Source organism: Phocoena sinus, chromosome 1, assembly GCF_008692025.1.
Source record: "Phocoena sinus isolate mPhoSin1 chromosome 1, mPhoSin1.pri, whole genome shotgun sequence".
NCBI lineage: Eukaryota > Metazoa > Chordata > Mammalia > Artiodactyla > Phocoenidae > Phocoena > Phocoena sinus.
The window spans coordinates 169808175-169823927 of record NC_045763.1 but is presented as its reverse complement, the minus strand read 5'-3'; the positions used below and the strand labels follow the sequence as shown (position 1 = coordinate 169823927).

The window sequence follows — 15753 nt, the reverse complement described above, 5'->3', positions numbered from 1 at the left end:
TTCTCTTAATGGAAAAAATTTCAATTCCCTGGAAGACTCTAAAAGGCACCTGGAACAGTTCTTTGCTCAAAAAGATAAAAAGTTTTGGGAAGATGGAATTATGAAGTTGCCTGAAAAATGGCAGAAGGTAGTGGAACAAAAGGGTGACTACGTTGTTCAGTAAAGTTCTTGGTGAAAATGAAAAAGGTGTCTTTTATTTTTACTTAAAAAACTGAAGGCACATTTTGGCCCACCCAATAGTTTGTAAGCTTGAGAGCACAGAATATGTCACATATACATCTTGGGCTTAAATGGCATGCTAAAAGTGACGGTAGCATCGTGGCAGCATAAGTTGTTCCTTTTTTCTCTCCACTTTGATTTAAAACTAATCAGACATCCATAACCAGAAAAAAAAGAAAGAAAGAAAGGAAGAAAGAAAGAAAGAGAAAGAAAGAAAGAAAGCACCTCTGTACAGCATACGAGGACACCTGGGATATCCATCCATTTGTGCACTTGAAAGTGGATGGATTAGATGGCAGAGGAGGCAGCAGAACAAGGGAAGTGGCGTCAGATATGGTGGCAGCAGAAGAGTGATGGCAGAGAAGGCAGAAGCCAGCCTGTCAGTGAGCCGGCACAACCTTTCTGGAAGAGGAGGTGGAGGATGAAGGCGGTGAGTGAGGGTCTGCCCAGCCACACGTGTTGCAACTCGAGGGACCAGTTGCTCTCTCTGAGACACTCAGTGACTGAGGGAGATGAAGGACAGGGAAGTAGGCAGACCACAAGAACTAAAGGAAGTCATGTTCTGTCTGCCCCAGGAGGCAACAGGACTGCCCATGGACATCTGGGACACCCCCGCCCCTCACCCCCACCCCAATTAAGAACCTTTCTACCAAGCTGTAGACACACTCAAAGTCCCAAGTAGTAAGTACACACCTCTCCAGGCTTTGCCACCACCTTTGCTTTATTTTTGTGTGTGTGCTCCCAACCTTAGGGGCAAGTCAGCTCCAGGAAGAGGAACACAAAACCTGTATTTGTAGCGCCACCTTCTGGAAAACAAAAGGAAGACTCCTAATTATAAATCTGTAGAATTGTTAGAATCAAAGTAAATTAAGCCTTACCAAATAAGAAAGGCATTTGCTACTTCAAATACAGCCAAAAAAAAAAAAAAAAGCAACAGAGGTACTTTTCATCAGACACCATGAACAGTCGTGGTAATATGGTAGTACAAAAAGAAAATGACAATTTTCCAGCAGTCAAACCCAAAGACATGGAATATTGCAATCTAAATAATAAAGAATATAAAACAGGTGTTGTGAGGGAATTCAGTGAGCTGCAAGAAAACTCAGAAAGGCAATACAATAGACAATAACACTAAAAATGTAAGAGCATTTAATACTCCACTATTAGTAATGGATAGATTGTCCAGACAGAAAATCAACAAGGCAACGTTGGAATTGAACAACACTTTATAAGGAAAGAATTTATGAGACATATACAGAACATTCCATCCAACAGCAGTAGAATGCACATTCTTCTCAAGTACACATAGAACATTCTCCAGAACAGATTGTATGATAGGCCACAAAAAAACATCTTAGCAAATTTAAAAGATTGAAATCATATCATCTATTTTCTTTGACAACAATCGTGTGAAGCTAGAAATCAATAAGGGAAAAGTGAGAAGGTCTACAAATATGTGAAAACATCACATTTCTAGACAACCATTGGATCAAAAGAGAAATCAAAGGGAAATAAAAAGTTGTCTCAACAAATGAAAATAACACATATCAAATATTGCAGGATGCAGCAAAAGCAGTTCTGAGAGGAAAGTTTACAGCAATAAATATATTTATTAAGAAATTGCATCTCAAGTGAACAACCTAACTTTACTCCTCAAGGAACTAGAAGAAGAACAAATTAAGCTCAAAGTTAGCAGAAAGAAGGAAATAACAAGGATCAGAATGGAAATAAATGAAATAGAGACCACAAAAGCATAGAAAGGATCAACAAAACTAAGAGCTGGTTCTTCGAAAAGATAAGCAAAATTGAAAAACCTTTGGCTAGCCTAAGACAAAAAGACGACTCAAATAAATAAAATTAGAAATGAAAGAGGAGATACTACAACTGATGCTACAGAACTACATAGAATCAAGAGACTACTGTTGAACAATTCTATGCCAAAAAATTATATAACGTAGAAGAAATGGATACATTTCTAGAAGCTAACAACTTGCCAAGATTAAATCAGAAAAAAATAGCAAATATGGACAGAAAATGACAAGTAAAGAGATTGAATTGGTAATTTTAAAACTTCTAACACAGAAAATTCCAGGACCAGATGGTTTCACTTGAGAATTCTACCTAACATTTAAAGAAGTATGAACACCAGTCCTCCTCAAATTTTTCCAAAATGTTGAGGATCACTTCCAAACTCATTCCACAAAGCCCAGCATTATTTTGATACCAAGACTAGATAAGGATACAAGAAAGGAAAACTGTAGACCAATATCCCTCATGAACATAGATGGAAAAATTCTCATCAAAATATTAGTAAACTGAATTCAAGAACACATTGAAAGGATTAGACACTATGTCCAAGTGGGATTTATCCCTGGGGTACAAGGACTATATTGAAAAGATGCTCAACATGACTAATCATAAGGGAAATGCAAACAAAAACCACCATGAGATATCATCTCCCATCTGTTAAAATGGCTGTCATCAAGAAGACAAGAGACAACAGGTTCTGTCAAGGATGTAGTGAAAAGAGAACCTCTGTATGTTGTTGGTGAATGTAAATTAGTCCAACCAGTATGGCAAACAATGTGAAGATTCCTCAAAAAATTAAAAATAGATCTACCATATGATCCAGCTATTCCACTTTTGGGTATATACCCAAAAGAAATGACTACAGGATTTTGACAAGATATATGCACTCCACATTTACTGCAGCATTATTTATGATAGCCAAGATTTGAAAACAACCCAAATGCCCATAAATGGATGAATGGGTAAAAAAGATGTGGTACATATGCATAATGGAATATTATTCAGCTGTAAGAAAGGAAGATATCTTCCCATTTGTGACAACATGGATGGACCTTGAGTACATTATGCTAAGTGAGGTAAGTCAGACAGAAAGACAAGTGCTATATTAGATCATTTATATGTGGAATCTGAAAAAATTAAACCCATAAAAAACAGAGTAAATGGTGGTTACCAGAGGAGGGGGGTAGCTAAGAATGATGGTGTTTAAGGGTACAAATGTGTAATGAGTAGTAAATAAGCCATAGAGATCTAATTCATATAATAAATATAGACAATAATATTGTATTATAATTATGTAATATGATAAATATCACTATATTGTCAATCATATTACAATATGTAAATGTATCTATGTAATAAGCTGTATACCTTAAGCTTAACAAAATGTTACATGTCAGATTTATTCAATAATAATTAAATGCCATCCTAACACATAGTTTACATATAATAAATCTTTTTGAATTAATGAATAAGATGTTGACAGACTGGTATTGTTTTCTTCCTGCAATCTACATAGATGCCCATTATTATGTAAAAATGTAGTAATTATCATTATCATTTATTGAAAACATATTACTTACCAGTCTTCCAGCTTCTTTGTGATATGCCAACAAACATACCCATGATACACTGTTGTTGAAATTTTACAGAAGAAACTGAATTTTGGATTAAAAAACTTGCTTAAGGTAATCCAACCAGTAAGTGACACAGTTAGAATTTGAGCTAAGGTCTTTCCGCAAAGCAAAAGTGCTGGCCACTATCCTAATATTTTAACTAGGTTAGGCCATAGTTCATGTTATATTAAATGGTCAAATTCCTTAGGGTTTAATGCCTAGATAAGTCTAATATTTCCCTTAAACTTGAAAATGTGTTTCTGTTTTTCTAAGGGATTGTGTTAGTTTATTCATTACAAATTAAAAAAAAAATTAATTACAACGTATTACACAGCTCTTATAAAATAATTTGCCAAATTCAGAAGTTAATAAAGTAAATTTCTCCTTTCAAATTTTATTTCCTAAAGGCAACCACTTTTAATAACCTTATTTGTACAAAGCAAGACTTTTTCTGTGCCTATATTCACATACTCATGTAGTTAAAATTGTTTTTTATAAATATGGGATCATGTATTGTACTGTATCTTCCTTTTTTTTCCCATTACAACATGTTTTGTCTATGTGAAGACATTGATCCCCTTAATTTTTTGTACGGACAAAATAGTTTTCCATTTTATGGATGTACTGTAGTCCATCTCTTGCTTATTTAGGTTGTTTCTGTTACTTTAATAGTACAATGATACATCATTAAAAAATTCCTGACTCATCTTGAGTGTCTTTTGGTGCTTTTTTAAAACAACATTTTATAAAAGATCTTTTATTAAAGACACTTTAATGCTATTTGTTAGTTTCTTCAGTATTTCACATGTTTTTCAATGTACATTGTACCAAAATCCCATAAATAAATGTATTGAATACATAATGGTAATACTTCCTCTTTCACATTGCCTTGCAGAAGCAGCAAATTCACATCTTTTGTGGAAGTAACATCTATCAGTTAACTGTTCAGAACGAAATTCTAAATGTGCTTACCTTTTTTGGAACAGTGATGACATTTGACAGTAAAATTTAACATTGGTAACCATTCATCAATCCCTAACTTAAGCTTCTTGACTAAAGGGCCTTGTTTTCTGAAATTTTAAGGACCTTGTTTGTTTCAGTGTCATTTTTCCTGAAATACACATCGGCACTCACAAGATGGTTTGCTATAGATCTCAAAAGTGCAAATATACCAGAACCCAGGTCAGAGGCTTTTAGAAATGTAAATTGCTTGTATTTTCTTTTCTGTAAATTGCCTGTGTTTTGCTGCTTTTCAACTGGGTTGTTTAATTTTTTCAAAGTTTCTTTTCTTTCCCTCAAATATAGTGACCACAGCACAAAGTCTTTGGTTTTCCCGTTTATGGCATTCCTAGTTGATGAAGACATGACAGATCTTAGAAATTTACTGCACGTCTGTCCTGAAATTTGTGTTTTATCATTCCCATTATAGTTTTACTACCATGTGTATGTGTATGCACTTCTAATGAACATTCCTGAAGTTGTGTGACTTTTGAAACTCTTATAAATGAAGGTTTTCTGTATGTGTTCAAAGACCAAATTGTTTCCTTCTGGCCATATACACGAGTGCCTATTGTACTGCATTCTCACAGTACTCGGTATAGTGAGAAATTTTTGTTTTTTGCTATAGATGTTGATGTTTTTCCACATCTTCATCTTTATTTATTGTTATTAGGAGATTGGTGCTATTTTATGCCACACAATTTCAATATTATATTTGGAAATGGCTTACGTGCATTTTTCCTCTTGCCCTTTTTACCTTGCTTTTTCTTCCCTTTTACTTCCCTCCCTTCTGTTCTCATCCTTCCTCTTCCTCTTCGGGGGAAGTGATGGTTAGGAATGCAGCCTTGAGAGCTAGACTACCTAGAATCAAATCTCCGCTCTGACACCCACCAATGTGTGACCTTGGGCATATAGCTACACTTCCCTCTGCCTCAGTATCTTCTGCTGTCAAATGGGCATATTTATTTACTTCATCGAGATGTGAAAGGATTATATGTGAGTTAACTTAGTGGTATGTAAATGCTAGGAACAGTGCTAGCACATAACGTATTAATTTGTTTAAGATATTATTATTCTTTTCTCTACTTCTTTCAACAGGTTCATTCAGAGATCTGCCTGTCTATTACCCATAATCACCCCAGGACTCAAGTTACTAAGAGCATGGGGGTTCCTGTTGGGTTCTCAACAACTCTGTCATCCTAAAATGGGGAGAGATGTCCATGCAGTGAAAGGTGTAGTGAGGGAGCTTGCAAATGGCATTCTTCACAGAGATAAAATGTGGCAGGTGACATGCAGTCCCCCAGAGGAAGCAGCTCTGGGAGGACAAAGGTTGAGTGTTAGGCATAACATCCATTATCTCTCTGGACCCACTGAGAGAGTCATGTGGGACAAAATAGACAAGATGACTGCCTTTTGCATCTTAAAGTTTAGTGGAAAGACCCTCATTAAACAATTACATATGATTGTGTTAAATGTTATGAAGAGCTATGAGCGTGTGTAATGGAAAGGCCTCATGGAAGGCTCCATGGAGGAAGGGACTTTAAGCTGTTGTCTCTCCCACGTGCAGTCTAATAATTTGAGCCAAGAATACGGTTTATACATGTTTCTGCTATTATTTTGTACCTGAAGGGCAAACATACAGCAATAACGAAACTTTCTTTTCTTCTAATTGTCTAGTGTGTCCTCCCACAGTTATTTCCAGCTAATTTTATTGCATCATACGATAATCTTATCATGGTGCCTTCCATTATCTGGTAAAGTGAGTGACAATTCTCTTGTGTAGTTTTTACAGTTTGTTCTTCACTTCTGCTGCCCTTTATGCAACCTTACTGATCTGTGCGATTTCTCACCACTACTCTTTTTCACATCTGGGTCACTGACTTGATGCATAATTTTTGTTCCTCTCTCTGCTTTTGTAGGTCCTTTTCAGTCAGGCTTTCTAGGTAACTGACTCTCTTTCCTGCTTATCTAGTAGATAATCTGTCTATTTACTTCTTTAACTATTTGTCACTGACAGTTTAATTGCTAATCCTGTTTGCTTTCTCAGCCAACTTCATAATAGTGTTTGAAATATTTTTCCCATTCTATTTTTGTTCTAATTATATAAATTTAATGAAATCTATATATTTAACGTACAATGAAAACAAAAAATAGCCTAAGAAAACACAATTCTTGAGAGAAGTTTTTAAAAAGTAAAAAATAAGTGACTAGCAATTCTTTATTCATTCAGCAAACATGAAGTGCTAAATGCCAGCCAGCCTTCTAGGAGAGAAATTACTCTGTGGTCTACAGTAATTGCCCTAAGCAACATGACTTTATCAGATGGGGATGGAGAGGGAGAATTGTAATGACTGAAAAAATTAAGATGGAGATCTGTCCTGACTAAACCTTTTCTTCCTATAAGTCAGTAAAATCTAAAGACTGAATTTCTTATCTCTTTATAAGGCCTATGGCCCTGGCCCCTGCCTCCTTTAACTGAAATACATGTTCTAAGAACTCTATCTAGAACAGGTAAAATGATGGATGCATTTTACTTAGAGGCAATTCATTTAACTGATATAGTAAGTGAAATATGCAGTGATTTTAATCTTTCATAATATGTGTAGTGGCATTTAAACAGTAAATTCAAATAATTATGTTTTTAAAATGATGACAAAATAGCACATTGCTTTTTAAATTTCCTTATAAAAACCACTGGTGAATTAATTAGTTGCAAATAGGTGATTATAAAATTTTAAAAAAGTAAAGCTGTTGAAAGCACATGGCCTCTTAGAGAAAGGTTAATTTTTGAAACATAGCTTATAATTTCTGGAATAGTTACTTTAGTATTTTAATTTTATTTAAAATGGCATTTGAATTATTATCATTTTCAAAGAAATTAAAAATTAAGTTTAACAGGTTGATTTGCTTTAGAATTATATTAGTCACTAATGAAATGCTTTAAAAAATTTCTTTTTAGCGTTGTAGATGTATTTCGAAAAAAGGAGAATGATGCAGCAGTTAAAATCCAGAGCTGGTTTCGAGGATGTCAAGTTCGAGCATATATCAGGTATATTGATTTTGTCATGGAACCTCAGATATATCATAAAAATATACTCCTTAGAAAATGTAATTTATTAATGTGGTTCTTATTGCAAATAATTTTTTATTTTACTTGTAATGAAGTTAATAAATTATATGATGTCCTTTAAAGACATAACTCTTTTTGGTCACATATTTTCTCACATATAAAGAAACTAAATGATGTTGACCATATCTCTTTTAAAAATTCTCAATGTCATAAATATACTTGATCAGACTATTTTCTTCAAGTTCCATAGGATGTGACAAATTATTGGACTTGTATTTTTATAGCAATGAACTTATTGACTGGTAAGGAAGAAAAACAAAACAAAACAAAAAGAAGCTATTCCAGTCCTCTCCAACGTGTTGGTAAATAAAGACAAATGACACCAAAATGATGTCATTCTGATTACAGAGACTGCAGTTGATCCCTATCTTAACTGTTTCCACTTTTTCTTCAGTGCTCAAATTTCCCTCAGTTTCTCATCAATTCTGAAAAATATTGCCCTGGAAGAATATGACTAATCCGTAATTAACTCAGATGGTCAGCTAGGGGTTATACTGTATAATTCCTTATATTTACTAGTAGGAGCCAGACATGCAAATAAAAGCATGAAGATGACGGTTCTCATTTGGCCACTATACCAAATAGGAACATGGGAGCAGAGAGTATTTTTTAATTCAGCAGACTAAAATGACTTTAGCTAAGATAGACTGAGTAATATGAGAATGAAAAAGGGAAGTGTTTCTTGACCTCACAAATTATTTCAAGGTACTTATAGCGATTCATATCAATAGTGCCTGGCTTATTTCTTAACATGTCACTATGACCTGTTTTACATAGTCTTTTAAAAAATATATTTCAATATTTCATTGCATTCTTCTTTCTTTTTTTTTTTTTTTTTTTTTTTGCGGTACGCGGGTCTCTCACTGCTGTGGCCTCTCCCGCTGCGGAGCACAAGCTCCGGACGCGCAGGCTCAGCGGCCGTGGCTCACAGGCCCAGCCGCTCCGTGGCACGTGGGATCCTCCCGGACTGGGGCGCAAACCTGCGTCCCCTGCATCGGCAGGCGGACTCCCAACCACTGCGCCACCAGGGAAGCCCTCTTCTTTCTTTTTAATTTTCTCTTGACTTATTTATTTTTATTGAAGTAATTTACAATATTAGTTTCATATTAATAGCGATTCAAAATTTTTATAGATTATATTACATTTATAGTTACAAAACATTGGCTATATTCCCTGTGCTGTACAATATATCCTTTTAGCTTATTTATTTTTTACAGAGTAGTATCTCTTAATACCCTACCTCTATCTATTCCCTTCCTCTTCCATCACCCCACTGGTAACTACTAGTTCATTCTCTATATCTGCGCGTCTGCTTCTTTTTTGTTATATTCACTAGTTTGTTTTATTTTTTAGATGCCACATATAAGTGATAACGTATAGTATTTGGTTTTCTCTGTCTGACTAATTTCCCTAGGCATAATACCCCGTGTTGTTGAAAATGGCAAAATTTCATTCTTTTTTGTAGCTGAGCAGTATTCCATTGTGTGTGTGTGTGTGTGTGTATGTGTGTGTGTACATACATATATACATATATATATGTGTGTGTGTATATATATGTATATATAAAAATATCTTCTTTATCCATTCATCTGTTGATGGACATATAGGCTGCTTCCATATCTTGGTAATTATAAAGAATGCTGCTATTGGATATTAGGGTACATGTATCTTTTCAAATTAATGTTTTTGTTTTATTTGGATATATATACCCAGGAATGGATTGCTGGATCGTATAGTAGTTTTTAGTTTTTTTAGTTAGGTCATATTTTTAGGTTTTTGGGGAACCTTCATACAGTCTTTAAAAGTACATGAAAACTCGGCTTTGAATTTGATTTCTTGAATTGTGAAAAGGAATATTCTAAGCAAAAATTGAAGATATATCATTGTTTCAATGAAAGCATACTAATAAGCATATTTTTCACCCAGGTACTTACACAGAGTAGCAACAATTATTCAGAAACGATGGAGAGGTTACTTAGGCAGACAACATTATCAACTAATTGTGAAGGTAAATATAAAATTTATATATGTTGGCACTTGAATTATTAAATTTGTTGTAACTAATTCACTTTAGTCACATTTACATGTAGTTTTGAAGTTATTGATAATATTTATGTGAGAACAAAATTGGATTTAATTTTTAGAATGAGAATTCTTCTCAGAAGCCTTTGCTGATTTTTCCATGGAGAATTGATGACTCATTTCTTTATACCCGAACTATACTAGATATTTTATTTTTGTTAAAGTACTGTTCACAGCATATGCATTTGTATGTATTATTTGTTGAAGAGTCTCTATTTTCTAGACGGTGAGCTCTTTCAGAGTAATCACTGTAGCTTGTTCATCTTTGGTCCACCAACATTTAGACCAATCCCTGGCCCATTGCACTGTCAATAAACATTGGTTGAAGTGCCCCAAATTAATTCTACAAAATAAAAATGTAAGATAATTTCTCTCTGTGCTACTTATCATTTCCTATAATTGACTCTTGGGATTTTTGAAGATTGCCTTAATAAATATAGCACAACACAATCATCTATATCCACTGACAGACTTGCAGAAGTATGAGATAACATGCCAACTTATACTTCAGTTTAATGATTTCAGAAATTAAGAAAAAAATAATTTTTGATACAAAATGAGGAGGTTTATAATCATTTGCCTACTTCACAAATTTTCTGATTTGTTACTATTTTCTACTATAATAGTCTAAATTTGTTCTTAATTTATTCTTTATTAGAGGCATCTAAGTGAAATTAAAAGATATAGAGAAGGAAAAGAAAAAAAATAAGTAGACAACTAAATGGTAAGAGTTCACCTTTGGCAAGAAAAGTTTAAAACATGTTAATAAAATACAGGGACTGCTTGGAGGAAGAGCCTAATACTTTAGATTTAATGAAATAAATAAAGTATTTTTTTTAAAATGCTGGCACAAACTTTTTACAAGTATTGGATCTCTCTTACAGTTAGGTTTAAAATCACTGTGATGCTCTTATAAAGCAGATCTGATGTCCCTACAGGGGAACCCATTTTAGTGATAACTTCTCTAAATAACATGATTCTCTCAAATTAAGCTTGTATTTTAATACTATACGTTCCCTCTTAATTAATATGTCACTTAAGATTTTAAAAATCCACCAAAACCAAAGAAAAGTTTATTCTTTTAATTTAACTGGCTGAATAGCCCACTTACATGTCTGCAACAAACTTAAAGTATCTTTCATTAATTCTGTTAATTGTTAGCATGAGTTTTCTTGTCTAGAACACAAATCTCTTACATCATTGACATTTCAGACTACTTAAAAAGTAATTTTTAAGTTTTGAAATAATTTCAGATTTACAGAAAAGTTGCAAAAATAGTACAAAGAATTCCCCTATATTCTTTACACAGATTTCTTCACTAAAGTGAACAAATTTACTTTATCATTTTCTTTTACCCCTCTATACATATTTTTGGTCTTTTTTCTATGGTTATTTTTAATTATTTGAGACAAAGTTGCAGAAGTGGTGCCTCTTTCCTCTCAATTCATCAGTGGATATTTTCTACATAACCATATTAAAATGATCAGAATCAGGAAACTGACATCTGTACGATACTATTATCTAATCTTTAGACGCTATTCACGTTTCACTGATTTTCCCAATAATGTCATTTATAGCAAAAACATCTTTTCCAGGGTAAAAACCAGGATTTCACGTTGTACCTAGCTGTTGTTTTTCTTTAGTCACCTTTAATATGTTTGGTCTGTCTTTGCTTTTCATGACCTTGATATTTTTGAAGAATATAGACTATTTTTCAGATTCTTCCTCAGTTTTGGTTTGGTTATGTTTCGTCATTGTTAGATTGAGGTTATGCCTTTTTTCTAGAAACACATCTCAATACATCATGTTAGGAACCATATACTGTCAGTTTGTTGCGTGGCAGTTAACGCTAAATTTGATAATTTAACACACTTACACTGTAGACTTGCTATTTTTATATTGTGAGGCAATGTTTTAAGACTGGGTATATACCTTCTTCCTCATCAAAAATTTTTACCCTAGGTTTAGCATCTAATGATGGATCTTACCAGAATCAATTATTATCATATTTGTCAAATAGTGATTTTCTAATTTTGTCATTTCTTCTGTTTATACTTGTTAGCACTTCAGCATAAGAAAGAACCTTTTTTCCTCTTTCTTCCTTCCTTTCTTTCCTCCTTCCCTTCTCTTTCTTTTTCTTTCTTTCTTTCTTTCATCAGTTTTAACTCATGAATTCCTATTTTATTTAATGGGTTATAATAAATTATCACTAATTGATTTGGTGCTAAAATTTTCCTAGATGTGGCCAGTAGGAGCTCCTTCAAGTCAGTTTTTAATAGAATCAGATTACTTTAAACAGGATGATCAAAAATTAAGCTGTTTTCTATGGAGTAATGAGCATTTTTAGCCCTGTTGTTTATTATTATTCATTAGTGGTTGGAGATCTATATCTTTGTGTAGACAAGACAGGAGAGTATACTTATGTATATGTCATTCCATGAACATTAAGACTTAACTTTCATTGCTGCTATTTCTGCTCACAGCCACCATTCAGATGGTTATGAATTGACACCTCCTTTTAATCAAACATATTAAAGTGTATACATTTCAGTGACTATTGTCAAAATATTTAACTTTGGAATCTCTATTTGTTCTAATGGTGTTGGAGTTGCTGAAAAACTATCTTTAAAAGTTCAAGTAATGAGCCACCCAAGAAAATTGTTTGTTACTTTAGTGTCTCAACTAGGTTTGATCAAAAAGAGTATTGCTCAGCATCATCGCCAAGTTATTCTCCAGATTTGCATCTAATTATCTTTGGGCTCTTGAAAACAATTAAAAATGGAGATTTTCCTCAGTTAGATTGGTTCTTGATGGTTTTTAAATCTATTAATCTGTAAGGTATTTCAGAACAGGTCTGTTTTATTTATTTATCTGTTTTTGCCATTGAATGCACATAGGGATTCAATAAATAACGTAATCTGATCTCAGTACATAATTATTGAATGAGATTAAAATAGCTGACATTTACTGGTTGACTAGTGAAAGTGAAATATTGTACTAAGCATTTTGTATACTTAATGTATATACCAACTAAAGTCTTATACCAGTCCTGTGAATACTATCACCATTTAATAGATGATGAATTTTAGGCTCAGAGATAGTTACTTCCCCAAGGATACACTGTTAGTGATAAGTGGAGAAAAGTTCAAACCCAATTTGGTTTTATTCCAAAACCCTTATATATAGGTTTGATAGGCAGTTCAATCTCAGTCATTATTGGAGATTTCCCTTCTCCGGTTTATACAGAAGTCCTGTGAGACTTAAGTAGTGCCAACATAGCAGAGATTCTTACTTTTGTCGGGTCTTCATTCGTAAGATGTCTATTGTCCAAGCTCATGTATGTGTTTGATCCTTCAGGATTCATCCTTGGAGGATTCCATGGCTACTGGGCCACATAAAGGGAAAGGGAATTTTTGCCAAAGCTGATATCTTCCCTAGTGCTTAGAATCCTGTCTCTTCCACAGCTGCCACCAAGTTTATCCCTAGAGTTTTAGCCACCTCCCAGGAGCAATAAGAATGCCCAGTGTCGTATTTTCTTATTACAAAAGCTAACGCCCTGCTCTTTCCCAGGCATGTGGAATATTTACTCTGTTTTTTCTCTTTTTCTGCTTACACCTCTCCTCTTATCATCCCCATACACCCTCAGTGTAATTTCTCAGAGCTCAGATTTTAGGGCTGAGAACACATAGTCCTATAGTAATTATTTAAACCACCATTTCCAAATTTATTCTGCATAAATTTTTGTTTTTGCCTAACAGCTGTATATGAATACAATAATAATAATAATGCCATATAGTATATATTAGACTACAAAATGAATGGTATAGTTAGCAATTTTAAAACTTTAGTAACAGTTGCTGTTACTAAAATTTAGCAAAATTTTTAGCCCTGTATGTAAAATAAGTACAATCAGTGCAGCTATTTTAGAATCAGAAGAAACAGAACTGCTTGGTCTCTTTCCCTGTGGCCTCTGTTGTCATCTGAGCCACCAGAGCATAATCTGAAAGCCACTGATTTTAATTTGCTTGTCTGGGGAAGGATCACCAAAAACTGATGTTATTAACTGCCTGGGGGGAAGAGAACTTGAGGAATAAGCGTAGGAAGTAGACTTTACTGTAAACTCTTTGGTAGCTTTTGAATTTTAAACACTGTGAATATATTATCTATTAAATAAATTAATTAAAAAGGAAAGTCAATTTAAAAGGCACTACCCCCACCAAACACACACAGGCAAGTAATAAGCGCTCAGGTGAGAAGTTAATGTTACCTCCAAAAGTCTAAGAGGTGAGACTTGCACTGAACCTCGGGGCATCAGTAGACTATAGCCTGGGGAGAGGGAAGGCCATTTCGGTTAGGAGCTGCGTGAATGAAGGTCTGAAACTGGGAATGAGCGTGGTGTCACAGGAAATGGTGAGGATGTTGATCTAGATGGCTCAGAGTATTTGAGGCGCAGCGGCAGGTTGGTAAGGAGCTGAATGTGACTTTAATAAAATAACTTCCTACATTTTTAAAGGACTTACTTTTTTTTTTTTTTTGCGCGGTACGCGGGCCTCTCACTGTTGTGGCCTCTCCCGTTGCTGAGCACAGGCTCCAGACGCGCAGGCTCAGCGGCCATGGCTCACGGGCGCAGCCGCTCCGCGGCATGTGGGATCCTCCCGGACCGGGGCACGAACCCGTGCCCCCTGCATCGGCAGGCGGACTCTCAACCACTGCACCACCAGGGAAGCCCTAAAGGACTTTCTTGTTTAAACACATGTTTTACATTCATTGTTTCATATTTTCCAGTAACAGTCTGTCAAGTCGAACGTGCAGGTGTTGTCTCTTCATTTTGTAGGCGGAGACATGGAGGCTCAGGGTGATTAGATGATGGGCCTCAGTTCCTGATCCCTGCAGATCCATATGCTAAGTACATACTAAAGGTCTTCTCTGGAGGTCCTTTATTCAGGTAAATGGTACAACCGTTCAGCTGGAAACCCACAGTCATCCCTGACTCCCCACCACCTTCTTTTCCCCACCCCCTCTCCCTTATCAGTCATCAAATACTTTGCATTGTCCCTCAGAAAATCTCTTGACTCCAACCTAAACTTGATAGTTTCACTCCCATGCCCACCGTCCTCACTGTAGCATACAGCACAAAATTCATACTTTTCAACATGACATGTCACGTTTTCATAGTCTCATGATTGCTTATCTAACCTCACTTCTTGCTAAACCTGTATAAACATACTCTGGACACGTTAAACCACTTTCCATGCTATATCAAGATACGCCATGCCCTACAGGTTTTTTGCAAATGCTCTTTACTCTGCCTGGAATGCCATTCTTCACTCTGACCTGCCTCCCATTGGTCTGAATCCCTATTCATCCTTCAAGACTTTATTTACAGATTAACCTTCCAGATCTCCTGAGGCTGAGTATAGAATGGTAGGAGACTGCAGATATTAGGTGTGCCTTCCTCATGCTTTACTCCTGTAGGTGTTTGTGTCGCTGTGACCCATTTGTTTATTTACATCTCTTATTTGGGAGCTCCTGAGATGCAATGACTATTCTATTTATTATATCTCAAACGATCACAGTAAATGTCACATAGAAAGCCTGTAGAATTTTTTGCTAACTGGATAAATTAATAACTCACCGGGATATAAGTCGGAAGACTTCTCTATGGTCAACCTAGCTGGTAGATTGGTATCCACGTGTGCCAAAAACTCTTCCCTACCCGCCTCCTCATAAAATAATGATTCCTCCCCATCTCATTGATTTTGGGCTAAGCCATGTGTTGTGAGCCATAGCCACAGGGAAACTTAGCCCACGTGTAATGTGAGTAAGAAATGAACTTTTTGTCTTATAAGCTAGTAAGATAGCTGCATTTTTATCTCAGCAAAGCTGATTAATGGTTGTAAT

At 35.1% G+C, this 15753-nt stretch overlaps 1 protein-coding gene across 2 annotated transcripts in view; it reads left to right on the top strand.

Moving 5' to 3' along the window:
• Positions 1–15753, top strand: part of SPATA17 (spermatogenesis associated 17) — a 191923-nt gene that overhangs the window by 17554 nt on the left and 158616 nt on the right. For both annotated transcript variants that reach the window (XM_032626523.1, XM_032626480.1), the window contains exons 2-3: positions 7600–7689; positions 9697–9778. In XM_032626523.1, coding sequence (XP_032482414.1) covers positions 7600–7689; positions 9697–9778 — 172 coding nt within the window. The remainder of the gene's footprint in view (positions 1–7599; positions 7690–9696; positions 9779–15753) is intronic.